Below are 27,182 nucleotides of genomic sequence, written 5' to 3'. Positions count from 1 at the left end.
TAATTCTGAGTGTGCCCCCGGTTACTAAATTACCAACTAATGGAATACTCATCTCAGTATCAACCATAGTCTTTAAAGAACGTGCTATGACAATGTTAGTTTCCCTTTAGATTTATTAAATTGTTACTATGACTGGTGCAAATCCTTTTTTGAAGGTTTGTGGATTTGTCATCTGCTCAGCAAGTTGTGAAGACCTTTTGCAGGACTCTCTTTGTTTTCAGTACGTAGTTCATTTATGTTGTGACCATGGTGGTAGGTTGTGATACTCCATGTGCAAATAGTTTAGTTCTTTTTCTTGTAGCACTGAGTCCCATACTTAAAATTAATAGATGATTCAATGTCTTATAATCAGTCCGATTTTTCAGTATAAGGTTTACTGTGTGCTGTTAATTGTATTTACCGTGTGTGATATATCATGTGTGAGAGAGTCTTGGTCTTTTTAGTCCTTAAAAATATGTTTATTTGATTTGAGTGTCTTGAACAGTGTGCAATGAATTACATATGGGATATTGTTAACAGTTAATAAAATAATGTTAAGTATTTGGCCATGTCTGTTGCTATGTACTTTGTTTAAACAACAGAATTGAAATGTGTGGTCATATTTTTCGTATCCTGAAATTAACATAATGAAAAGTCTGTAAAACTGAATTTCAGATTCAGGTATCTTGAAAAGTTTTATTCATACTTACTATTTATGCTTAGAAGCTTTGCATTTCTTATTAGCTTAAAACATGCTTTATTTCAAACTGGGACATAACTTGGAATTCTTTGTTTAAAAAGACCTTTTAAACTAAACCAAAGGTCCTAAATATGTATTAGTTATACTTATTCATTCAAATAAATACAAATTATCTTATTGAAAAATAATTTCCTAAAATAAATCTAAACAGATAGCTTTGGTATTTTGTACCATACAGAATTGCTGAGATGATGCTATAGTGCTCATACTATTCATTTTAAGTATCCTTTTGATAGCATTTATTTACTTCAAATCCTACTTCAAAACAGCACATTACATTTTGAGTCATTTTTTTCTTTTGCATGCAAAGCATTATGGCTTCATATAACATTCTGTGTCACTTGCGGAACAAAAAGCTGTAAATATTTTATCAACACGTGGCCAATATTGCAACACGAAACACTAGACTGAAATCAGTCTCTTCTTTTACTTGTACTCGCTGAAGAATTCTATTTCAGAGTCCCTGGGGAGAGAGCAGCAGTTAGATTCTTTGCACAATAGTAGTTGTGAAATTAAGCTGCATATAGACTCATGGATCACATTACCCAAATCAAGCAGCAAATATAGTCTGCCTACAGCTCAGATCCCAACCTTTTAAAATTGGCAAATATATGCATTCTAGCTTGGAAAAAGACAACCCATGAGTACTAGCAACGAAAAATCAAAACAGAGCCCAACCTGAAATGTTAGTCACCATTTCCTTTTAGATGCTGGCTAATCTGCTGCTCATTATCCAGCATTTCCTGTTTGGATTTCAGATATCCAGTGAGATATATGAAATTACCCTTTCAAACTTGGGGACTTTAACTTATGATAGCAAGTATGAATGACAAAAACAGCCATTTAAACAAATTATGCAGACTTGAATGTATTCCAAACTAAACTATTCAAATAAAAGGTATTTTTAATTACTTTGGTAGAAACTTGGTTAAGCTGTGTTGCTCTGAGCACAGCTAGCTGCTTCAACAAATATGATGCTGTTTGACTATGAATTTGGTGCTAAATTTGTGCTGGTATCAGCATAAATTTTTAGCATAACATAAAAAAAACATTGTAGCATTAAACAAAAGGAAATATTAAGTGGGCTTTCTCACAAGGATCATCTATTCAATATTAATGAGGTAATCAAAGGAAATGAAAACTGGGCGGATTCTGCAACATGCAATGGTTACTCCATCAGTTTACTGTCGAAAAAGTGAAAGTGAAAATTAGCCCATAATAAAGTGAAGCACAGAACTATTCTATACCTTTGTTATAGCAATGCTCCAAGTTTCTTCTTATATTACTATTGCGAGAGAACCATCTTAATATTACTTCTATTGTGTTTAACGCTGAAATGATTTTATTGGCTAACTTATTGGAATCTCATGGCTGAAAATAAAAATTAATGGACCAATTAAGTATTACATTTGTTGCAGATTTAAAATGTGCAGTATTAGATTTAGTTTACAGTAGTTTCTTGCTTCTTACCTTGACTGGACAGTTTTGGAGTTTAAGAGCCAATTCAAAAACTCCTTGGCAGCAATGGTGTCCAAAACAATATTAATTTCACTGGTGAAGGTGCCATCAGCATGTCTTCTATCCATTTCCTCAGGGATCACTTCATTCAAAATTTCATTAGTTTCTTCTGGAAACCTGAAGATGTAGAAAGAACTTTAGAACAGTAATAATCAATAAGTTAAAACAAAATTGAGGCAGTTTAGCTCGCTAGGATGTTACAAAATGATGCAATGAATAGCTGTTTCGTTATAATAATACAAAACTGGATCAATAATAACATAACCATAAAAGCAATGTAATTTCAATAATGGAATACCAGGCCTTCCTTTTCTGCTTCATCATTACATTATTAACCTGTAAGTATGAAGGAATCTGGCCATAATAAGGGGTTATTATGTTAAAATAGTTATTTTCCTATGAATTAGGGATTAAAAAATTGGGACCAACTGAGCTGGATTATAATCTTATGATGCTGATACTACAATATCATTATCTTAATATCTCCTGTTTAATAGTGGAACAATTTTATTGGTAAATTCATTGGAGCTACACAGCTGAACATATAATTTATAAAACAATTGAAAAGTAAATTGCTCCTATATATTGTGCTTGGCGTAAAATGCAGCAAATGTAACTACTTGACAATGATGGGAGTGCTTTGTAGTAAAATAGCTGCACTAACAATTAATTGTGAATAATTTAAAACACTTACTCTCTTCTGCCACGTCCCTTTATTAGCCAGTTAATGAAGTCCTTTGCTGTCTTTGCCTCGAGGTAAGCTCTTATGTCATTGCTGTAGCTCTCTTCTGTGTGTCTCGTAGATTCAATGTGTCTCTTAGAAATGCCCCTGCTAAATTTAATCAAAATTTCTCTTTATATAATGCACGCAGTATCTACAATAATGTTAGCATGTCATATATGTTTTGATAAAGATATACCTGTATGTCGGTCAAAGGTATTCTGAAATACTAAAATTAATATAAGACTTTTGCATTGGTTCCGCTTACCTAGTACATATCATGCTATGTTTACGAAAGTTAATTATACTCATTGAAACAGGGATAAAGACCATAAATGAGAGCAGCATAATTCTATGAGCTGTGTTTCACTATTAGAAAACTAATGCATTGCATCTTGAATGTCGGTGAGATCAATAACTTACCCATTTTGACGCTTGCTGTAGCTTTTAAGTGAATCTACAAAGCGTTTTGCTTTGAAGTAGTCAGAAAGAGAATCTACATCACTTGTGTAAGTTCCTTCAGCATGTCTCTTGGTTTTGTCACTAATTGAACAGAAAGTAAATTCCATATAAGTAGCACTGTACATATCAAAATTGCATTTGCATAACCTTTTAGCCCAGTAAGTATTACGTCACATTTTCAGCTTTCAGAAGAAGTGTACCATTCATAAAATGTGATTCTTGTAAAATAAATAAGTAAAAGGTAGCTCGAATTGGGCATTTACAGCAGAATGAAATGTCATATTAATTCATTAAAGAATAGCAGTAAATGGAAATTGGTTTAAAACCAGAGGACAGGCATAAATGGGAACTGTTCAGGTTGGCAATAAGTTATTAGGAGGGTACCCCAGAAGCTGATCTTATATAAAGCAGATAATGAATAACACAACTAGATTCAGAAGAATTTAGATCTGTTAGACAACTGGATCAATGGATGTTAGATACAATTCCAGCCAGATAATGGTAAAATAATAAAGTAATAAAATGGCGCCATTTTTAAAGTGCTTCAAGCCCTTCAGTAGCATTTGAATTTTTAAAGAGACATTAATTTTACATTGTGCATAAAAAACTAAATAAAAGACAGAATCCCCTCTCCCACCCTTCCCCCCAATGTTTGTTTTTGGGCCTATCCCACTAAAATAAACTTTATTCCCAAACCCAACGAGATAATTGGATTGCCCTAACAACCCCTGGACTAGTGGAGGAAATCATAAGGAAACAGCGTGGGCAACCATTTTAGCTGACTGGAAGAATCTCTCAATGTATTTCTGGAGAGAGACAGGTTTGAGGATTATGGTGAGGTAAATGGTTTGATCTGTGGAAAAAGTAATTTGTTTCTTTGAGCCTAATGCTCTTTTTCTGTTAATAGAAATTCGTAGAGATATTTTTGGGAACAAGATGCAACTCTAGCTCTCAGGATAAACTGAGATTTTGATATTTAAAAGTATTGCTCAAATGCTGATTTTTTTATGGCAAATGGAAATATAGTAGTAGTTATAGAGTCATAGAGTTAGTTGCAGTCAGCATAACAAGGAACAGCAGTTTTTATTGTCTAGTGGTAAACGAAACAGAAAGAAAGGAAGAAAATATACATACAAATGCAGCACATAGCTGAACATTACTGGCAATATTCAATGTAGATCTTGAGAAATCTTTACAGAATCTAGTTTACCCATTTCGTTTTGTGCTCATCAGCCATTGTACAAAGTCTTTTGCACGTCTGTTGTCCATATATTTACTGTAATCACTGGTGAACGTGCCTTCAGAATGGCGTTTCACATCCTCCAATGGGTTTGATTGTTTCTCCAATGTGCTGTTTAGAAATACATAGCTATATATTACCTGTAGTTAACTGGGGAAGCATACAGTAACTGCTATTATATGGTTAATATTTCTGCCTTAACAACACTACAAAATAAAAATTAACTGGTCATTCATTTAACTTTCTGCTTCTGGAACCTTGCTGTGTGCAAAATTCAGTGTCATAAAGGGGTAGAATTTCTGCTTAGGGGGTAGTTAGCAATCTTGGTGCAAATCGTGCTTCAAATTTCATTGGTTTTCCAAAGCTATGGGGTTGGATTTTACCAGTCCCTTGGTGTCGTGGATCATGGTGGGGAGGCCCGTAAAATGCTTGCAGGAGTGGGCTGCCACCACCCACGATGATGAGAAGGCCCCACTGGATATTAGCGGTGGTGGCGAGGTCTTGGTGGGGCACCCCCGCCTCTTGGCGGTGAGGCCTTCGGTAAAATATTTAAATGAGGCTAATAAAAATGCTAATTAACTTACCTGCTCCCGGCAGTCGTCCCATGCCGATTTTACGGCTGCTGGAATTCCGAGGCGAGACACTGGTGGGGAGGGGGGGAAGGAGACAAATTATCAGGGCGGGGGGAAGTGGGAAAAAAACTTTTTCATTGGCTGTGGGGATGTGGGAAGGGATTTAAGTTCAAAGGGAATAAAGTTTGGGGGGTGGGGGGGAAGGTCATCCCTGATAACATTTTTTTCGGGTGGGATAGGCCAAAAAACTATTTATGCTTGGGGGGGGGGGGGGTGGGGGTGGGTACGTGGGAGAGGGGATTGCAGGTATGGACAAATCTTTATTTAAATTTTTATAGATGCGGCACTTTTAAAAATTTAAATTTCTCCTGAAGGGTTTGAAGCCTTTTAAAAATGCCGTTGCGCCAGGGCGGTTGTACCGGACGCTGTTGCAGGGGATGCGGTGGCTGCCCCCTCTGCGTCATCGAGGATGGCCGCTCCAACCCCTCCATTTAAACGAGCCCCCGCGCATAATATTACGGGGGCTCTACAGCGGCGCTTTCGTGTCAGGAGGCCGCCGACTTCACAGCGTGCTGTGCGCTCTGATAAAATTCAGCCATGGTTCATATTTATGTTTAGGTTCATTTATATGGTCACAAATGTAAAATTTTCCATGAACCAGTGCAATTGGGCAGCATAATAGATGTAATAATTTATTTTTTCTTTGCATTAAAAAATATTCCTTGATATATTTAAGAGCATTAATCCGGTGGACTTTTATTAATAAAGCTAAAAATCTACTACCTGTGAATAAACTGATTTTAAATGACTGAAAATTACTTTAGAAAACTATACTGAGCTATTTGCCTGTTTTATTGGTGTACACCAGTCAGTTTCTTAATAAATTAAAGTTTTTTTGGTATTTGGAAACTTTTAAAACATGCCAGCTACTAGTGCCTATGCGCCTAATAAAAATGCTTCATTTGAAGAGCTTCCACAAATGGTTACAAACTGATGCAATCGGCAGAAACATGCCACGCTCAGGTTTCGATAAGGGGGCGCGGCCTGTTTGTTGGTTGGGACCGGCTTCTCGTGCTATATTTATGAACCACCGTAAAAGATTGCAGAAACTTGATTTACGCTCAACGTAATGTGCATTTGAAATTCCTCAGTCTTTTTATGCTGGTTTGGTTGATTTCAGACAAATAATTAATAGAAATTCTGGGTCATAAAGTTTAAATCCATGTTCTTAATGATGTACATGTTTCTTAAGCTCTCATGCTGACAGATTATGTTCTAATTTAGGCTTTATCCATTAATGAGGCAACATAAATTATAACCTGTTGCTTGCCATTTCAACTGTCCCCATGCTCTCATACTCACATCTCTGTCCTGGGATTGCTGCAGTGTTCCAGTGAACATCAATGCAAGCTCGAGGAACAGCATCTCATAAATTATAACCAACTCTCCAGCCCACAAAATTCAAAAAGGGAAAACTAGTGAACAATACAAGCACAAAAGCAATGAGTTGCTTAGACTTTGTTCACTGGGTTACCAGGGCCCACACGTTGCAGTTTGAACATCCCTAAATGTATACTTCTCTTAACCGCATATGACGGTGCATAACAACAATACTAAATATGTAGTGTGCACATTTTTAATCCTTAAGAGTTGCCATAGCAGCTGTAGCAGAAACTATCCATGCAATAATTTACAACAATAATAAAACTTAGCTATTAGCTGTGGATGTGAATGTTCCATTTTATGTAAACTGTAATAAAAATTGCTAGACTTCCTGAACAGGTGGTCAAGTTGATAGAACACAATTTATGTTGGTATAATGGATTTTAGTATGGGACTTTTAAAATAGATCAATTTAGTATAGTGTTCAATTTAAAGGGGTGGGTGATCTGTAAGGTTCCAACCTATGTGCTCATTAACAGTTATACTTCAGTTTTGTGGATTTTATCTTACCTGGATGTTTCTTCTGTGTCCTGCACTGGATTTTGGCAACTATTTTGTACTAGCATCAAAAGCAACAAAACAGTTATGGAGCCAACACCTTTCATTTTATTCTCCTGCACAGAACACACATAATTCAAACATATACATTGAATATATCTGATTTCCTGATTGAAGGAAAGTGCACAGAAAAATGTTGAAAATTGCATAGAGTTACATAGAAATTACAACACAGAAACAAGCTAATTGCTCCATCCTTGTTGGCGTTTATATTCCACCTGAGCAGTGGCCCTAATCCCATGTGCTTGCCTTATTTCCATATTTCTTTATTCCCCAGTCTCTCAAAGTTGTGAAAGTACTTTGCCCAATCTAGCAACAGCATCACACAAACAGCCACAGGAAATATGAGACCCCAATTTCATTAATAGAAAAATTAGAACAAACCTGAAATCAATACTGCAAGCAGCATTATAAGACTATTAGACAAACTAGATAAGAAAGATCAATGAAACAACCAGACAAGGGGCAATAAAATTGATTAACTAAACGAAAACAAGTAATTGAAATCTTATAACTATAAAGTCTATTACAAAGAACGAAGGACTGAGAAGGGAGCAATTTCTTTGATAATGGAACAACCCATGCCAGTTTACAGTAGGATGCGGACAAGGTCCAGGCTTTCAAAGGCAAATGATAGTACAGTACTGCACCGTTGAGAGTAAATCGTTCATAAGCCAATTGAGAATCTTTTTGTAAATATCTTTCAAATCCCATTTCATTTTCGACTGATATTCTCCCCAGGCTTTTAAGTTCATTCTTACCTTAATTCTGATGAACCACTTGAAATCTGAATCGATCCTCTGGAGAAACTGAAGCTTCTCTTTCTCCAAGAAGTTTTGAATGCTCTTGAAGCTTATCTGCATTTCTACCAATATCTGCCCCCTTATATAGTCAAAGGTGATGGTTGGGCAATATGGGGAAGAATATCGTCACTTCCATTAAAAAAAACTCAATCTGTGCTGTTGTCATCCTCATTTCTCTGACATTTTGGATTACCAATTGTTGAATCATCCTTTTTTTTAAACTTTGTTTTCCACCTGATTTGAAAGGTTTCAGGTAAATCGCTTAGTATTATTTGATTTTTACTCTTCCGGATGAGTTGTATTTTCCAAACAATTGCACACTTTTAACTCGAAGTGAATTGTGCATAAGAAAACCATTCCACTTCCTAACATTATGAAATGTTTGTGTTCAGTGATTCTGACGACGTAGAGAGAAACAGTGTTAGTGAGAGATGGATGGAAACACCAGAGATTGCTGTCCCGGAAACTGGACAATATGTTACACTTAAGAAAGAAAATGCTAGCTATATTCAGATGATAAATAATTTATATACAGCAGCTAAAAGGGAAATAATTGTACTAAATCTGATTTTTGCAGTGGTTTAAAACATTGGTGTATTGTTTTTATATATTTTCTAGGAAATTTACATTTTAACTTCAAAAACACTAATTTCATATCACTGCTGACATTCATCCCAGTAAAAGGCACATGCTCTTGATTTTAGATTTATTTTGTAAAGAGTTATTTAAGGGTTTTCACATTTTTTCTTGTGCTTTTGTTAATTAAGTATATTAGATAGAACAAAGGGGAAGAACTTGTTACATTTAGAACATTTTATGACACAAACTTTGTTTGTTTGATTAGAATATTGATCTGACCTGTATTTAAAGTTTTTCTTCCAGCTACTTGTTATTACCCTCCCTATCTCTCTAATCTCCTCCAGTCCACAACCTTCTGAGATACCCCCGATTTTAATCACACCACCACTGGTGGCCGCACCTTCAGTTTCCTAGGCCCCAAGCTCTGGAATATCCTCCTATACCTCTGCGCCTCACCACCTTGTTTTCCTCCTTTAAGACACTTCTTAAAATATACCTCTTTGACCAAGCTTTTGGTCATGTGACCTGTTGGCTGAATTTTACCAGCCCTCTGACGTCGGGGGTCGTGGCGTGGGGGCCTGGAATATTCTGCAGGAGAGGCCCGCCCCTATCCCCAACGCCGGGAAAGCCCCACCGCATTTTACCGGCAGCGGCAAGGCCTCAGTGCGGCCCCGCCGCCACTCGGCAGCACAGCCTTTATCGAAATATGATAATCATATTACAATTAATGAATAAACACTTACCTGGTAGCAATGGCTGTCCCATGCCGATATTCCAGCCACCGGCCGGAACTCCCGTGCCGTTGTATCTCCATTCGGAGATCCGAGGCGTGACACTGGTTGGGGGGCGCGGGGGAGTGAAACTTGCAGGGCGGGGGGTGGGGATTGGTGTTGGGAAGAGAACGGGGAAAACCACTCCAATTGGTTGTGGGGAATGGTGGGAAGGGGTTGAGACTCAAAGGTGTTGAAGTTGGGGGGTGAAAGTTCGGCATATTAAAAAGTGTTTTTCTGGCGAGATGTGTCATTTTGTTATATTTACTGAGAACTCAGTGGTGGGGGGAGAGGGGATGCAAAGTGTAAATAAAACTTTATTTCCAATTTTCATTCAATTGTCCCTTTAAACTTTTAAATTTACTTGGAGGGCTTGAAGCCCTTTACAAATGGCGCTGGCACCTGCACGGTGGCGCCTGATGCCATTGCCAGGGACAGAGCAGCTGCCCCCTCTACGTTACCGGGGACGGCCGTTCCGCCTCCTCCATTTAAATGAGACCCCGCCCGAAATATCACGGGGGCACAGCGGCGCACCAGGATGGTGGCGAGCTTATAAGGAGATTCTGGGCTGAATTTTATGTGGCCCGGTGTTATATTTTGTTTCAAAATTCTCCTGTGATGTGACTTGGGACATTTTATTGTGTTAAAGGCTCTTATGTAGGCTGTTGTTACGAACAAGTCAATTTTAAAGTTGACGAGTCATAAGTGTAATATGGGACAATTTGTAATTTTTGGTTTGGCAGATATCCTGGATTAATTTTTTCCCCTGTCTATTTAGGACACATAATTAAGTGGATTACTCTCCAATAAACTTTCACCAGGGTAATACTATAATATTAAATGAATGCCACAAAGTATTTATTGATTTTTAAAATTTGTTTTATAACAATGTATTTAGAATCAATATCGTATATAATGTTAATGTTACTTCATGGATTCCCTTGTATTTTTTTTTAAATTTACAGCAAATGTAATAACACTGGCAATAATATATTGTTAAATCATAAAGAACATAGAACATAGAATATTACAGCGCAGTACAGGCCCTTCAGCCCTCGATGTTGCGCCGACCTGTGAAACCATCTGACCTACACTATTCCATTTTCATCCCTATGTCTATCCAATGACCACTTAAATGCCCTTAAAGTTGGCGAGTCTACTACTGTTGCAGGCAGGGCGTTCCACGCCCCTACTACTCTCTGTGTAAAGAAACTACCTCTGACATCTGTCCTATATCTATCACCCCTCAACTTAAAGCTATGTCCCCTCGTGTTTGCCATCACCATCCGAGGAAAAAGGCTCTCACTATCCACCCTGTCCAGCCCTCTGATTATCTTATATGTCTGTATTAAGTCACCTCTTCTCCTCCTTCTCTCTAACGAGAATACAATAAAAGCAACCAAAATGAAAAATAAGACTATTCACTGCCACTTTTTGATTTAAAAAATCTTAACAGCAAGGGTGTGTGTTTTCAAAATGGGTTTAGAATTCTAAGGGCTGAGTTTTCTGTGCCTACCGCCAATTTTGGTGTTGGGCGAAAAGAACTGCGGCAGCCCCTAAGAGCTGCATGTCGCGGAGCTGCTGCAATCTTCCGTTCAGCGGCTCATTTATGTATTCGGGTTGGGCCTGTGCGCAGGCGCTGACGCCATTTTTAAAGGGCTGTCAGCCCTACTGGAAAATTTAAAGATTTAAAGGTAAAGTAAATAAAAATAAATAAAGACATTTCTTTTGCCCCTCTCGCAACCCCCAATAACAATTATTTGCCCTCCCCCACCAAAACACTTCCCTTGTCCATCTGACCTCCCCCCCCACCACCCCCCCCAAACTGCACAAACTTTAAACTCCAACCCTTCCCACCATCCCCTACATGCATGACATTAATTTGACTCTGTTCTCCCCACCCTCCCCGCACTAATAAACTGACCTCCTCTCCCCTCCCCACCAGTGTTGCACCTCGTTTCCCCGGATGGGGATCCAAAGGCGCGGGAGTGCCGGCCACCAGGCTGAAGCTCTCAGCGGGACATCAGGTGGCGTCGTGAGTGTCATTAATTAATTCATTTTAATGTATTTAAATATTCAAATTGGGGTCCCATCACCGAGTGGCAGGGGGGCTGTCATGAGGTTTCATATTAGGCTGGGCCCTCCTGGCATCGTGGTGCATGGCCGCCCTCTCCCAGAGGCATCTTCAGGACACCCCCCCGCCCCCCCCCCCCACCCCGCCCTGGACCCCGATGCCTGGGGAGAACAAAATTTAGCCCTAAGTATTTATTAATCTCATGGAGTTCTTTTCACAATGTTTAGAAGTAAATTTTGAGCTATTTTCAGACTGTTGGAAATGAGGATACTTCAAACAGTTATGCAGTGGGTACATACATGCACTTCTCACAGCTATAAGTGCAACTCATTCCAAGATTTTCTGGTCGATCTTAAACAAAAGGAAAACATTCTGGATCTTGGAAACCTGAAAGGAAAACAGAAAATGCTGGAAATATACAACAAGTCAGACGGTATCTGTTTCAAGTCAATGACTTTTACACAAAACTGGGAGAAGTTAGAGATTCAATTATTTATAAGCAAGCACAGAGCCCACTCCCAGGGCTGAATTTTACCTGCTTCTCGACACTGCGGATCGCGGCGCAGGGGCAGTAAAATTCTGTGGCAGCACCCCAATTGCAATATGTTAAACGGTGCTTACCTCTGCAGATTATGCAGCTAACTGCCTCTCCATGGACACCTCTGGATTTTTCGCTAAACTGGCGGTTGTCACGTGCCATCCCGTTCACGATTTAAAAAGCCAGTAGGTCCTCAGAGGCAGAAGGTTTTGTGGCAGAAAATAAGTTCCTTTTCAGAGGTCTCACTCTGCTTTCTTAAAGGGAGGAGGGAGGGGAATTATGGGGTCCCACTCAGCATACTGGAAGAGAGGGGGGATACACAGGAGTCTCACTCTGCATACTGGAAGGGAGGAGGGTGGGGGATATTCAGGGGTCTCACGCTGCATACTAGAATGGAGGAGGGTAGGGGATATTCAGGGGTCTCACGCTGCATACTAGAAGGGAGGAGGTTAGGGGATATTCAGGGGTCTCACTCTGCATACTGGAAGGGAGGGGGGATACACAGGGGTCTCACTCTGTATACTGGAAGGGAGGAGGGTGGGGGATATTCAGGGGTCTCACGCTGCATACTAGAAGGGAGGAGGTTAGGGGATATTCAGGGGTCTCACTCTGCATATCGGAAGGGAGGAGGGAGGGGGTCTGGGATTAATGGAGGGAAAGCTCTGGAGTTATGAAGGGAGGTACTGTGTACCTTCTTTCCGCAAACAGTGTATGCTCTGCATTTATTCGTGTTTGTGAAGGAGCAATAGCACTCTAGTCACCCTGTGTGTGGGGAGGGTGCCAGAAAGGGTAGGAGCATTAAGGTTATATGGATGGTGGGGGCAATCGATTCAGCTGGTAGGATCCTGATGTGGTCATGCTCTGCCACTCTGTTGACCAAGATGGGCAATGCCATGGCACTTCACATAGTTGATCCATGAAAGCAGCTGATGTACTCATCAACACCAATCCCTTCCCTGTTAGGAACCTTCGAATACATGAAGGGTTCAACTTATTTATCACATGGAAATAGGTATGGCTCATCCTACATTGTGTGATCCTCTGCTCCTGAGGATCCGTATGCGCCAGACGCAAAAACAACAGGTAGGTCTGATCCACGTAGAGGCCCCGCCGTGAGCAGCAGCCCCCAAGAGGAGCTCGCTATTACGATTGCCATGCATCTACAGGCTCCACATGACATGCCATCGGATGTCAGAGCACCAGTGTCAGAACTGATTGTGCATGCAGAGAGGGTGGCCTGTCTCTGTGCCCTGCTCAAAGATGACCTGCAGCCAATGGGCTTCGGTGGACATCCTATGCCTTTGGTCCTCTTAGTGGCAGTGGTTCTCAAGCTTGATGCCTATGCAACTTTTCAGGGGACCACCAGAGACCTTTGTGGGATCACACAGTCAGCAGTGCACCGCTGCATCAGGGAGGTCACCGATGCCCTGCACTGGAGGGCCAGTGAGTATGTCCGCTTCAGGACGGACTCTCACAGCCAGGCCCAGAGGGCCATCGGTTTCAGCACCATTGCCAGAGAACCATAGGTTGTACTGTTCATAGACTGCAGCCATTTGGCCATCAGGCCTCCCGCCAGGCTACCACCTGCAGATGTCACCATTAAAGGAATCCTCTTAATTTAGTTGAAGCTAGCATGTGATCACCGCAGACGCTTCACAGGCAGCTGTCATGACACCTGGGTCTTGTGCCAGTCCCAGCTGCCACCATTGTTCACTGAACTGGCTCAGATGGAGGGCTGGCTTCTTGGAGATAAGGGCTATCCCTTGCAGACATGGCTCCCGACACCAGTGAGAGACCCCACCACTGCTGAAAAGGAGAGATACAACGCCAGCCACTGAGCTACAACAGCCACCATTGAGCAGGTGATCGGCATGCTGAAAGAGCTCTTCCAATACCTGTATGGATAGGGTGATGCCCTGTACTACAGGCCGAAAAGGCCAGCTCCTTTCTTTGCTGCTTTGCACAACTATGCACCGAATAGGGGCTAGGCCTGGCATGATGAGGAGAGACATCAACAGGATTCCTCCTCAGACTATGAGGTTGCTGAGGACCTACAACATGAAAGGTGCATGGGAGGGCAGATGGCACCCAAGCTCTGCATGCAGGGCTAGCAGTGAGCTAGGGATGTACGGCAGTGGCTTATCAGACAAATGCTCTCTGCTCCATAGGAACCGACATGAGCTCTGAAAGCCACACATCACCCTCACTCACCTGCTGTGCACCAGTCCACATCTGCAGTTTCCCTGTGTAAACCATTAGAGGCAGCAGCTGACTGACCCAATGTCCATCTCACTGCGTCCATGGAGACGCTCATGAGTAATGGTGGCATGGCAATGATGTTATTGCATATGTTGGCACTCCTGAAGGGTCAACAATGCAAAGGGATGTGACATTGACGCTACATGCTGGCACACATCATTCACACAGAGAAAAAGACACACATGCACACATGTTGGTGAGGAACATTTAGTGAAAGACGTATTTACTTTGTTGTGACACCCGTGCTTTCCCATTTTTGTCAGTGTGTTCTCAGTAAACCTCTAATATCTTTTCTGGTATATTTACGTCTCACATCCTGGAATGTGCAAAATTAAGATTATTCACCCAGGTGCAGCACGCCTACAAGAAGAGACCAATGCAGAGTGGGTGACTGATTTACTTATCACCTCTGTTCAGTCAGCAAGCATCATCCTGAGCTTCCAGTTGCTTGCCATTTTAATTCCCTGTCCCACTCTCACTCTGACCTCTCTGTTCTCAGCTTTGTTACACCATTGCAATTAAGGTCAACAGATGCTTGAGTAATAGCACCTCTTCTTTTGATTAGGCACTCTACAAACTTCTAAACTCAACACCAATTTCAATAACTTCAGATCATAATCAGTTCCTTGAGACTTAAATATTGCTTCCTTACTTGCCCCATTGCCACTCCATGTTGCATTGCAACATCATCCCTTTCATTATTTAATAACTCCTGCCTTACCTGTTGTTCCTTTCTCCCAATCCTTCCCCTTTTTCCCCCAGGCTCTGTACATGCTTATAAACTGTTAAAGCTCCAACTTCTCACAGTTATGATGAAAGGTCATCAACCTGAAACGTTAACTCTGCTTCTCTTTCCACAGATGCTGTCTGACCTGCTGAGTATTTCCAGCATTTTCTGTTTTTATCTAAGACTTTAAGGTGCACTTGTGCTCCACCAAGTCAACAAGAGCAAATTGCTTTGGAGCTTGTTTCAGGTTTGGACAGCCAATTCACATGGGTTCTTCAAACATACGAGCTGATGTTCCATGATGAATACAGCACACTGTCGCTATAGTCAGGTGGGGGCGAGACGGATACACCATAATCTAGACCAGGACTTGGACATGCAGACTGCCAGACTTCCATGCCAGTTTCCATTGGGCCTTGTTTGCAGTGCAGACTCCAACTAGCCTAAACAAGGACACTGGCAAGTCAAGCAGTATGGCCAAGGAAGGCGACTCCCAATCTGGGTGTTTCCTTATTCCCAGTCTGTGACAGGTTGCTACACCTAATGAAAGCAGATGTCAGTGGAGTTAGGATTGTCAACTCCAGTTGGATGTATTCCTCAAAGTTTGATCGTATGACATTCAATCCCATTACCACCCACAGGACCGCCTCTATTTAAATCTTTAAAGAGTGAGAAGGGAGGAATCCCTGCTCCACAAATACTTAAATTAAGGTCAGACAGGTTTAAAAAGAATTCAGAGGTCTAAAATAACCCCTATGTAATTTCTGAACTGGGCTTTTCACTGCACTCAAGTTACACTCCATGCAATGTCAAACAAAAGTAGCATGAGACTGCATCGCTGCTTTATTCTAGAGTTGTATCCTTGCTCCAAATTTACACTGCAAGTTTAGTCTTAGTGCCAAGTGATTTCTGCTTTATATAAAGTAAGAAAGACAAGAAAGGACATGCATTTATAAAGTGCCTTTCATGATCTCAGGACAACCCAAAACACTTTATAGCCATTGAAGTACTTCTGAAGTGTAGTCATCACTGTTGTAATGTAGGGAATGTGGCTGGAAATTTGCATGCAGCAAGGTCCACAAACCATGATGTGATAATCATCAGATAATCAGTTTTTTAGTAGTGTTGGCTGAGAGATAAATATTGGTCACTGGAGAGAATTTCCTATCGTTTGAAATAGTGCAATGGGATCTTTTATGACACGTGAGGGCTTCCGTACAGGGCCTTGATTTAATGCCTCAATCAAAAGACAGCACCTCCAACAGAGTAGCAATCTCTCATTAGAGCACAGGAGTGTCAGCCTAGATTACATGCTCAAGTCTCTGAAATAGGGGTTGAACCCACAGCCTTCTTATTCAGATGCAACAATGCTACTACTAAGCCACAGCTGCCACACCCATAACAACACTAAACTTGCACTATAAATACATCCCATATAGACCTAAGAGCACTGGTATTTCCTTTTCCAGCCCATGGGCTGAATGGACTCTAGTGCAGGCTCACTTCCTGGCAGGGCATGCACTAGAAAAAAACTGGGAAGAATGGTGAAAGGAGCTGCAAGCTCTCCAACCGTAGCAAAAGATCCAGGGCAATTATCTTTGCTTGAGACCTCTCATAATGCAGAGTTTTATAGAAGTGCTAAAACAGGTGTAGGACCCTGATTTGCATATCAAAGCAGCCTCCTGCTTGTTTTGGACAGAAGTCCAGGGTAGTCATTTAAAGGGTTGCCTGAAAGTTGATTTTTACAGGCAGATGAGTGTACAAGGTTCCCACCAGACCTTCAACTGTAGGTCACCCAATTTGTCAGGTGAGAAATGGCTGACCAGCAGTTGAAAGTCTCCCCCTTTGCATAGAAAAGTGGGTGAATTCAGGCAGGATAAAGAAAGTATTACTTCAATGAGAGGGTGTTGAGTTTTTGGAATAGCTTGCCAAGGAAGGCGATAGAGATAAGTAACATAGATCTATTTAAGGTGAAATTGGACAAGTATTTTGAAGAGAAGCACATCATTGGTTGCAACTGCTGAAAGACAGATTAGATAAACCTAAGAGGGAAGATTTTTCTGTTCTGAAACTTGGGCAACTTCGATTGCTGGGTGCATCACATGAAAGAAATTCAGCTGGGATGGATTGCGCATCCCAGTTAAATGTGATTCGTTAGTCCACCAGTATGCATCATCACTACAAGTGGCACAGACAGAAACATCTAACATACACTTTGTATATTGTGTATGGGCTAAAATAATAAAGTGGACACTGAAAAAATAAACATGTACCATTAATTTGAAGAAATAAATCATTCTGTATTATACTCTTTCACTGATGTATGTTTGTTTAATTTTCTGTGTAATTATTCATATAAAACTAACCCATTTGTAGATGAGATTGCAGTAAATACACGATGTTCAAAGATGAAGACAGGTTATGTTTATTTTTTAGCAGTGGTTGGTGAATGATTTAAGATAACACGAAATGGGCAGAACCTGTGCTTCCCAGCAGTCACTAGAGTGGGAAAGTCCCTCAATGGAAATGGGGATGAGAGACACTCTTGTGAACCTCCTGTGCCAAAGTTGGCCATTCCTCTGCTGGAACAGGTTACCATAGTCTTTTCTCAGTGATAGCCAAGCCAAGACTTTTAGTTACCTGGAAAGGAAGCTCAATAATTTCCATCTTCACTGTCTGAGGTGCACTATGGGTATATACTGGCAGGGCAAAATCACAAATGCGGCAGTGCTCTCAAAGGCAGAGCTCCCATGTGTGTTGGCATTAATCAAACAGAAGCTGCTTCGGTGGATCGGACACGTCCGCAGGATGGAAGACGGTCGCATACCCAAGGACCTTCTGTATGGTGAGGTAGCCAGGGCCAGATGACCAGTGGGACAGCCAAAGCTCCACTTCAAGGATGCTTTGCAAGCGCGACATGAAGGCCCTAAATGTTGACTATCGCACCTGGAAGTCACTAGCTGGTGAAAAAGGGAAATGGCAACGCATCCTGTGGATTGGCGTGCACTACCATGACGACCAGTGGCTACAGTAGCTTGGCAACAGGCTCCAACTTCAAAAACAACAATTCACAACATCACTTGGTAGTTTGACGTGCGTCACTTGTGACAGAACCTGCCTCTCAAGGATTGGCCTTCACAGCCATCAGCAAAGATGCACCAAGAGAAGACACCCCACCTAAGTGGATTGTTTGCTGTGTGACCATCATCTTTCGTAGATGGAAGGATGCCAACAACAGCTAAGACACAGGACTGTTCCTCATTCTCGGTGGAACCCATCTGAATGACGAGGTTATTCATCATGCAGCTCTTGCAAAGAATGAATGCATAGGGCAGAATTTTAACTGCCAAGGATTGAGTGGTGGGGGGCGGGGGTGGGGGGGGGGGTGGTGTTGGTGGAGTGCTGTGGAGGGAAGGGTGGGTTCCAGTGTGAGCATGGGCGGGGGTGGTTAAAACTCTGAAAAGTCATGTCAGGTCAGAAACCCAACATGATCCTGCCCACTTCCAGGTTTAACTGGGATGGGTTTGCAAGCGAGTGGGGATCCCCATGATACTGTCGGATAAGTAATTAAAATATTTAATCCCCAATTAACTCAGGATTTAACCCAAAATTCTGGCTTTAGCAGCCAGCGGACAGCTTTTCCGAGCTGTGTGGAACTTGTCAGGGTCAACCAGGAGAGTGATTGTTCAGTGAAATGAATAGGTTGGGAAGCCTTTAAACAGTGAAACTGAATAGCCGCAACTGTGCCTAGGTAAGAGGTAGGTACTTGACAGGTGATTTCCAACTTCTTCCAAGTCAGCTCACCTGTCTTGGACTTCACTTACCTTCATCTGTACTTCCCTGCTGTCAGCCTTCATTGTGGCACGGGAACAGGTTAGGCAGCTCCATCTTGCATCTCTGATAAGGCGGAACAGCAACACCAACAGCAGTCTGCAGTGAAGCTGCAAAGTGTGTTTGTCGTCCTTGAATCCCCTGGAGCACTATCTCCAGGTTTGAGAGACCACACTCCTGCAGCTCACTTCCTCGGCTGCTTCTGTCCATGCCTGCTTTGTTTGAGAGTCTGGGCCTCTTCCTTTCATCCTTGGAAAACATGACCTCAATTCAGTCCCTCAGATCCTGCAGCAGACCTCAAGGTAAGAGTCCGAAATCTGGGGGCAGCGTTCCCAAGGCTTCTTTCGATTTCTGTGGTTGCTGAAATCTCAGAAATCAACCATTCTGACCCCTACTAGGGTCCCTTTAGCTAGAAATTCATCCTTTGACAGATGTGGTGTGCCATCATGATTGTTTGGGAAACCCAGAAGTTGGGTGCTAATGTGGTAGCTGAGTTAAAGAGCCCGCTTTAATGACAAATGGGTTCCCAACCGGTTACAGACTCCCCTGCTGCATGCGGGAATGTCATGGTAAGACTCCACCCATAATGCTTTAGACTATATCTATGATTCTCCCAGAAAGCATCCGTGATGTCGGTTATCTCATTCAACAAACCCCACGCAAGAAAATGGCTAGGAATGTAGGAGCAGGAGTAGGCCATTCAGCCCATTGAGTCTGCTCTGCCATTCAGTTAGATCATGGCTGATCATCTACCTTAATGCCACTTTCTCACACTATACCGATATCCCTTGATGTCATTAGTATCCAGTTATCTATCAATTTATCTTGGACATGCTCAATGACAACTTCCACAGCCCACCAGGGTAGAGAATTCCAATGATTCACCACCCTCTGAGTGAAGAAATTCCTCCTCATCTCCATCTTAACTGGCTTATCCCTCATTCTGAGACTATGTCCCCTGGTTCTAGACTCAACAGTCAGGGGAAACATCCTATCTACATCCACCCTGTCACGCGTAAGAATTTTGTAAGTTTTGATGAGATCACCTCTCATTCTTTGAAATTCTAGAGAATGCAGGCCTAGTTTCCTCAATCTCTCCTCATAAGACAATTCTGCCAGCCCAGGGATTAGTCTGGTGAACCTCTGTTGCACTCCCTCTATGGCAAGGATATCCTTCCTTAGATGAGGACACCAAAACTGTACACAATACTCCAGGTGCAGTCTCACCAAGGCTGTATACAATTGCAGCAAGACTTCATTACTCCTGTACTCAAAACCCCTTGTGATGAAGGCCAATGTACTATTTGCCTTCCTAATTGCTTGCCACACCTGCGTGCTAGCTTTTAGTGACTCATGAACAAGGACACTCAGGTCCCTTTGGACATCAACACTTCCCAATCTCTCACTATTTAAGAAATACTCTTAACTGTAAGGGTATCATATACTGATTCCATGAACTACATATTGCCATCAGGTCCATTTACTCTGCATTGCAGCCACCCATATATTGAAGGAACAGGAGGATCTATGTCTGTTGTTTGCAGTCAGATGATTAGGAAGCTAGACAAGCATATGAAGCAATAGGGAATAGGGGGATATGACGATAGATTTAGATGAGAAAATATGGGAGTAGACTTGAGTGAAGTATCAATGCCAGCATGGATTGGTTGAGCCGAATGGCCTGTTTCTGTGCTGTATATCCTATGTAATCCTACATAGTCCTGTGTAATTATTAGCATCTATAACTTCTGTGTATCCAATTGAGAACCTTCAATACTCTGAGTGTCAACAATGTCATAAATGTATTGCTGTCACCGCTTCTCTGCTCTCTTATGGAAATGTATGAATCCATGGCTTCCAGAACAATGCATGAGTTACCTTTTGAATAAAGTCAATATGATACTTTTCTCACTGCTCAAAAGTTCTCTCCCATTCCTGAAAAGACCCAATGACTAGAAAATAACGATTGCTGTCCCATTGCAGCTTCAAGCAAGCAGTTAGGAACTTAGGAATGAGGAACAGATGTAGACCATTCAGCCTCTTGAAACAAAAACAAGAAATGCTGGATTCACTCAGCAGGTCTGGCAGCACCTGTGGAAAGAGAAGCAGAGTTAACGTTTCGGGTCAGTGACCCTTCTTCGGAACTCAGCCTCTTGAGCCTGTTGCACTGTTAAATTAGATCATGGTGGATCTGATTCTTAATTCCATCTACCCAACTTGGTTTCATAACCCTTAATATCCTTACCTAACAAAAATCTATCAGTCTCAGTATTGAAATTTTCTATTGACCTGGTTTGAACAGCTTTATGGGTGAGAGAGTTCCATTATTAAGTGCTTCCTAAATGGCCTAGCTCTAACTTCAAGGTTATGTCCCCTTGTTTGTGACTCTGCCACCAGTGGAAATAGTTTCTCTCTATCTACATTATCAACTCTTTTAATCATCTTAAATACCTCAATTACATGACTCCTTAATTTTCTACATTCAAGGTAATACAAACCTAGACAATGCAGCTTGTCCTCTTACTGAAACACTCCTAGCCTCATTGAGGTCAATAATAGTCTCCTTAAAATGGTTTCCAGTATTGTATGTAGCTTAGGCAATATCTCATCCCATCCCCGCCATAATGATGAACCTATGGTGCCGCCATATAGCTTCAGTACTTAGGGTTAAAAAATACTTAGATGAATAACTTTGGATAGAGAAGAGTTTTCATATTTTGGCATTTATTAGCAAGGAAACAATTTACATGAATTTGAACATGTTCTTAAATCAACAGTTTTCTTTATTGAAATGATTAAAATGATGTGGAATCTGATAAAATGTTTACAAATAGGTGTAAATAAAACATTATGATTAAATGGAACTGACAATAAAATGCAATAGAAATGTGTATAAATTGACACACAATTTTCTGAATGTTAAGTTTCTTGGCAGTGAATACAGTCTTAAATAGGTTGGCCATTTATACACAAATAAGTTTTTATATTGGTGACATGAATCAACGGTTAGTGTCATTTTCCTAACATGTTTATAATAGAGTACAACTGATCCATTGCTAGTTCCCACGTAAAAATGAGCAACCATTTAATTTCACATGAACAAAATAGTGTATACAGGGCAGATTAGAAAACATTACATCACATATTCTTTTAGATGTTTCTAATCATCAAATTGCATCAAAGATCCAAATAATATAAGCACAGTCCGGAAGGTCAGGTGTCCTCACCTCCATTCTGCTAAAGGACAAGACAGATCAAGACTTTTTTTTGAAAAAAATCGAGACTGCAGGGTAATACCTGAAGAACAATGGGTTTTGCCCTCCCAGATTTTCAGATCATAAACAAGGAAGTCAGTGATTCTGAAGATGCAAATGCACCAAGCAGCTGTTAACACCTGGGAACGATGGAAGGCCCAAGTGACTGTGAAACCAGACTTCTAGACTATGCATATTGAAACAGGACAATAATCTGTTTCGAGTCCAGATGTTCTGAAGGCAGGTCGGCTGTAAGAGAGGAAAACAGCAGTTGCTGCCTCAGGGAAGGCTGTAAGGAAGACAACCAGTGGCTGCAGCCTCAAAAGAGAGAGAGAGGGGACACCTGATCTCGGAAGCCTGATACAGAAAAAGGCTGCAAAGACTTGAAACAGTTTTGAAAGTTGAAGCTTGTGGAGAAATAAGAGACCAGCAGGATCACCAAGAATCCTTATTCATGGACGTCCAGATCGGAAGTGTTCGGAGAAGTGAGCAAAGACGACATTGATTTTTGAAAACAGCAGGGAGATCCAACCCATTGCATCTGGGAGGAGTTTGAGACTTTTAACCATCAAAGATTTCACTATCAAAAAGGACTGTGTAATGTAAAAGTATGGTGTGAGGTTTTCAAGTATTTAATAAGTAAAGAAAATACCTTTCTTTGTAATCGGAGGTATTGGCTACTTACAAAGTACTATTTAGTTAATGGGGATGTCTTTTAGTTTAGTTGTTACAAGTCTTAAAATGTGAAATTTTGTCATGTAATTTTTAAAATTTGTTTGGGGGTTCATATCTTATATTTTTAAGATTAACAGTCTCACTGATGTCCTAGCATTCAGTCAGTTCTAAGCTCTGCATTGACCCAAGAACCAAAAAAAAGCCTCTGAATGACTTTTTTTATTTTTACTGTGACCTGATGATTTTTGGGGTGTAGGGAATGAGGTTTTTTTTACATTTTGGAATATTCTGAATAAAATTCACATAAAACATTTCAGCTATCCCCAGGATTTGGCACTGGTGACACATTTCAGGAATCTTTTCATAAATGTTGAGTCCTGCAGAAGGGAGGGGTTCCTGAGTGTCCTTTGCTTGAGTGGAAGAGCCTACATAATGTAACAATAATGGTGAGATATTTTAGTTATAAGGTGTATCTTGAAATCTAATGAGTGTACTACACAATAAGGAACTGTAATTATAGCAAATAGCTGCGATAGATCAGATTTACCCTCATTGCACTGAGCAGAAGATTCTGGGAAGTGGAAGTATCAGTAATAGTAAATCATTTTCAGGGATGGAGTCTGATTGGTTAGCGATCGGATACCAATTTCTGGTAAGGTACAAATGTCAAAGCAGTACCTCAGAAATTTGGAGTTCTTCATTAATGGCCTCGATGTTACTGTTGGAGATATTAATGGATGATGCCTGACACATTTGCACACCATTCCTCCATCTACTATTTTCATAGATATATTAACATATTTATTTTAAATGGGTTAATGCCACTGATAAAGTAACAGAAAAAAGAATGTGATAGGAATATGTCAAGCATCTGTCCACTAATATTGCTAACAGTAAATAATGTGTTAGCGTGTATTTGTGCTTTAATTAACTGCCTCAATCTTACTATGGACTTAGAAAGTTTCAAATCAATATAGAGAAATAATTATATTGTGTAAACATACTAGTTCTATTTTGAAATTGTGGTACCTCAAGTTTGATGTGAACAGTTATGCCCTGTTTCATGCTTTAACAGCTCTATTCCTTACACCAGCAATGACCCAGTATGGTCCCAGCATGGAGCTCTAGTAAAATAGCACACTGAGGAAAACCAAACAATAATAAAAACACGGCCCTAAAAGTCCATGTCTATTTCAGTATAATCTCACCATAGCTTTGTTTGGTGTTCGCTGAAACAGCCAGAATCAAGCCAAGACCTGGTTATGTTAACCAAAATTTCCCCCAGAGTTTCCTCTGTTGTCTATTGAACCCCAAAGATGGCTATCGCTGTAAGAGTTTCCGTGTCTACGGCTTTCAGTGGTGAACTGAGGTGCATGCAGTCAGATCAAGTGAGCTTTCCTGACAGACAGAAAAGTGGGATCCATCTAAGAGTCCAATTTGGGAGCAGGATCTGGATTCCCAGAGAGGAACTGAATTAAAAATGTTACCCCCTTGCCAAGGGGGCTGCTGGAGGCACTATTTTTTTCTGGGGAATTCAGAACCCCCACAGTTGGGCACTCTTTGCTAGACTTTCCAGTATGTTGGATGCTAGAGATGCATGACTAATGGCTTGGAGTGTACCATAGCTAATTAGAAAACCTGCCCCAACTCTGGACAGCAGCAGGGGTTCCCAGAGAGCGCAATCCCAATGCAAGTGCTGAGAGAACTGGTCCACCAATTTTTGGGGCTAATAGGTTTTGTGGAGATTACTGACTTGAGTCCAAGTGGCTGGTAAAGGGCTTAAGATTCATTTTACCATGCAACATAAATGACATGAATTTTCACTAAGATTTAAAAGAGAACTGAGACCTGGAACACACTACCTGAAAGGGTGATGGAATCAGATTCCATAGTAACTTTCAAGGGCAATTAGACATATACTTGAAGAGGTCTAATTTGCAGGATTATGGGGAAAGAACTGGGGAGTGGCACTAATTTGGATAGCTCTTTCTGCGAGTCATCATAGACACAATGGGCTGAATATTCTCCTTCTGTGCTGTAAGATTCTATGATTCTAGGAATGACAGTAAGAAATGCCATATAGAACAGGACACAAATGGCACATTTTTCAAAAATCTATAGCTGAAATTACACCAAATTTGAGTGTAGTGTAACCAGCATTTAAAATGACAATAGACAACTTTTTCTATTGCCTTCCAATAATCCTTCATGCCTTCTAAAGGCAAATTGATCAATCTTACACTCCTGACAGGGGACAACTTTTCAACCGAACATAGATCAGAGAGAAGTACAACAATGTGAGTACGGAATCTCTGACCTGCATGCTCATTGAGCATAGCTTCCTGCTGGGAGAGGAGGATCAATGAATTTACTCTTTAATGAAACTTCTAAATGTCAGTTGCAAGCTAATTCCTGTTAAGAAGTATCAGCTGTGACAGATTATTTTGCAAATTAATGGCAAATTACAAGGGAATAAAGCTTGCACAATGCAAAAATTGTCATTATGTAGTGGTATGAAATTTACCAGGTTGTTCAATTTTATTTTGTTCTTGATGCGACCTGTAATTATTCCAACATCTTTACAGAGATCCGAAGTGCAGCATTTGTTTGAAATAGGTAATATTGTAGATTGGAATGTGCACAAAAACTGCAAATAATATGCTAATAACCTCATATATCAAGATGTATTCATAATTTTGGCGAGAACAAAATAAAACACTCTTTAAAGACCTGGATTGTTATATTTTACCAAGACATATGCTTGAATTAGTAGCTTGATGGGAATAGTCATTTTTTTGTTCACTTTAAAATATTTTCTTCCATTATTGATCGGGAGCGAAGCATTGTTGGAGGAAATGGGTCATATGGATGTACAGATGACTGTAGGCAAAACCACTTAAACCATGGTCCTTGTCTGTATACCACTGAAATATAAAGGCAAAAGAATATCAGCATTAATATTGTTTTGAGATTATAGTTGATTTTTTCAAATCCTCCCACGAATCAACTGCTTACAGTACTGGCCTTTTAAAATTCTGAAACTACACCTGCATTGTCATGGCTTTTTCTATTTAAAGTTGATGTCCATACTTTGCTTTGAGCTAAAATATTTTCTTTATAATATTTTTAAATGCTAAGCCTGAAATCTGAAACTACATTTTAATATTCAATATTTACCTTTGATATCTGAGGGGCATGGAATGGTCCATTTCGATACTGACAGCTACAGGTTGAGAATTGCATGCAAAAATACAAATTTATCCCCTCAGTGCCCTATCCTTCCCTCCGACCTGCTCTCCCTTTGAGCTTGGCTTGTTGTTGGGCGCATGGGATTGAAAGAGACAACTCTGACATCTATCAAAATTATTACATAAATTGATTAATGTTTTCTCTACCCATTCCATTCTCATATCCTTATAAGTGAAATATCTACTGTTTTTCAGTCACTCCTCACAAAGCCATACTCATTTTTGAGCCACAAAGAAACATAGGAACAGGAGTAGGTCATTAAGCCCCACAAGCCTGCTCCATTATTTAAATGGTATCATAAGTACATTCACCCATCTTGGCTCCATATCATTTTCTACCCTTGTCTAGCCAAAACCTAATCGATCTTAGATTTAAAATGATTAATTGAGCTAGTATTACTGCTTTTTGTGGACAGAATTCCACACTTTTACCTCCCTTTGCATGAAGAAGTGTTTCCTAATATCTTTCCTGAGGACCTGGCTCTAATTTTAAGATTATGTCCTCTTGTCATAGACTACCCCACCTACATAAAAAGTTTCTACCTACCCTATCAATTCCTTTCAAAATCCTAAAAAAACTCAATCAATTTGCGATTAATCTTCTAAAATCCAGCGAATACAAGTCCAGTATATGTAATATCTCCTCATAATCTTACCCTTGGAACCCTGGTAACACTCTGGTAAATCTGCACTGCCCTCCTTCTAAGGCTTATTGTCCTTTCTAAGGTGCGGTGCCCAGAACTATACACAGTTCTCTAGCTGTGATGTAACCAGGACTCTGGAGCAAAATTTCCTCCCCTTTTATATTCTAGCCCTCTAATTATACAGGCTAATATTCCATAAGACTTTTTGAATATTTTGTGTACCTAACTACTACATTTTAGTGATCTGTGTACATGATCTCTTTGGGCCACCACTGTTCCGACCTTTTCACCATTTAAATAATATTTGAATCTATAATGTTTTGGTCCAAAATGATCATCCATACTTAACCTGTGCTGAAATCCATCTGCTACAGTTTTGTCCACTCACTTAATGCATCAATGTCCCTTTGTGTCATTGGCAATCTTGGATATATGGTTCTCTATTGTGCCATCTAAGTTATTCACAAGTCATTAATAATAATATTTGAGGCCCCAACACAGAGCCTTGTTAGAATCCGTTAATCAAC

General features: G+C 40.6%; 2 protein-coding genes across 4 annotated transcripts in view; both read right to left on the bottom strand.

Annotated features, from left to right (window-relative positions):
* Window positions 1–648: 648 nt before the first annotated feature.
* gcgb (glucagon b) lies at window positions 649–7,300 on the bottom strand. The gene is made up of 6 exons (XM_068034536.1): window positions 7,206–7,300; window positions 4,651–4,809; window positions 3,402–3,521; window positions 2,952–3,089; window positions 2,210–2,374; window positions 649–1,202 (listed from the first exon to the last, which is right to left on the bottom strand). The coding sequence occupies exons 1-6, from the start codon at window positions 7,298–7,300 to the stop codon at window positions 1,166–1,168; spliced, it is 714 nt and encodes a 237-aa protein (XP_067890637.1). The 3' UTR covers window positions 649–1,165.
* A 14,258-nt stretch (window positions 7,301–21,558) lies between these two features.
* fap (fibroblast activation protein, alpha) overlaps window positions 21,559–27,182 on the bottom strand; it is a 141,557-nt gene continuing 135,933 nt past the window's right edge. For all 3 annotated transcript variants that reach the window (XM_068035239.1, XM_068035241.1, XM_068035240.1), the window contains one exon: window positions 21,559–25,687. In XM_068035239.1, coding sequence (XP_067891340.1) covers window positions 25,586–25,687 — 102 coding nt within the window. In that variant the 3' untranslated portion in view covers window positions 21,559–25,585. The remainder of the gene's footprint in view (window positions 25,688–27,182) is intronic.

Source organism: Heterodontus francisci, chromosome 7 (assembly GCF_036365525.1).
Source record: "Heterodontus francisci isolate sHetFra1 chromosome 7, sHetFra1.hap1, whole genome shotgun sequence".
Classification (NCBI taxonomy): domain Eukaryota; kingdom Metazoa; phylum Chordata; class Chondrichthyes; order Heterodontiformes; family Heterodontidae; genus Heterodontus; species Heterodontus francisci.
Note: the sequence above shows the minus strand (reverse complement) of the source record. Positions and strands in the feature narration are given on the sequence as shown.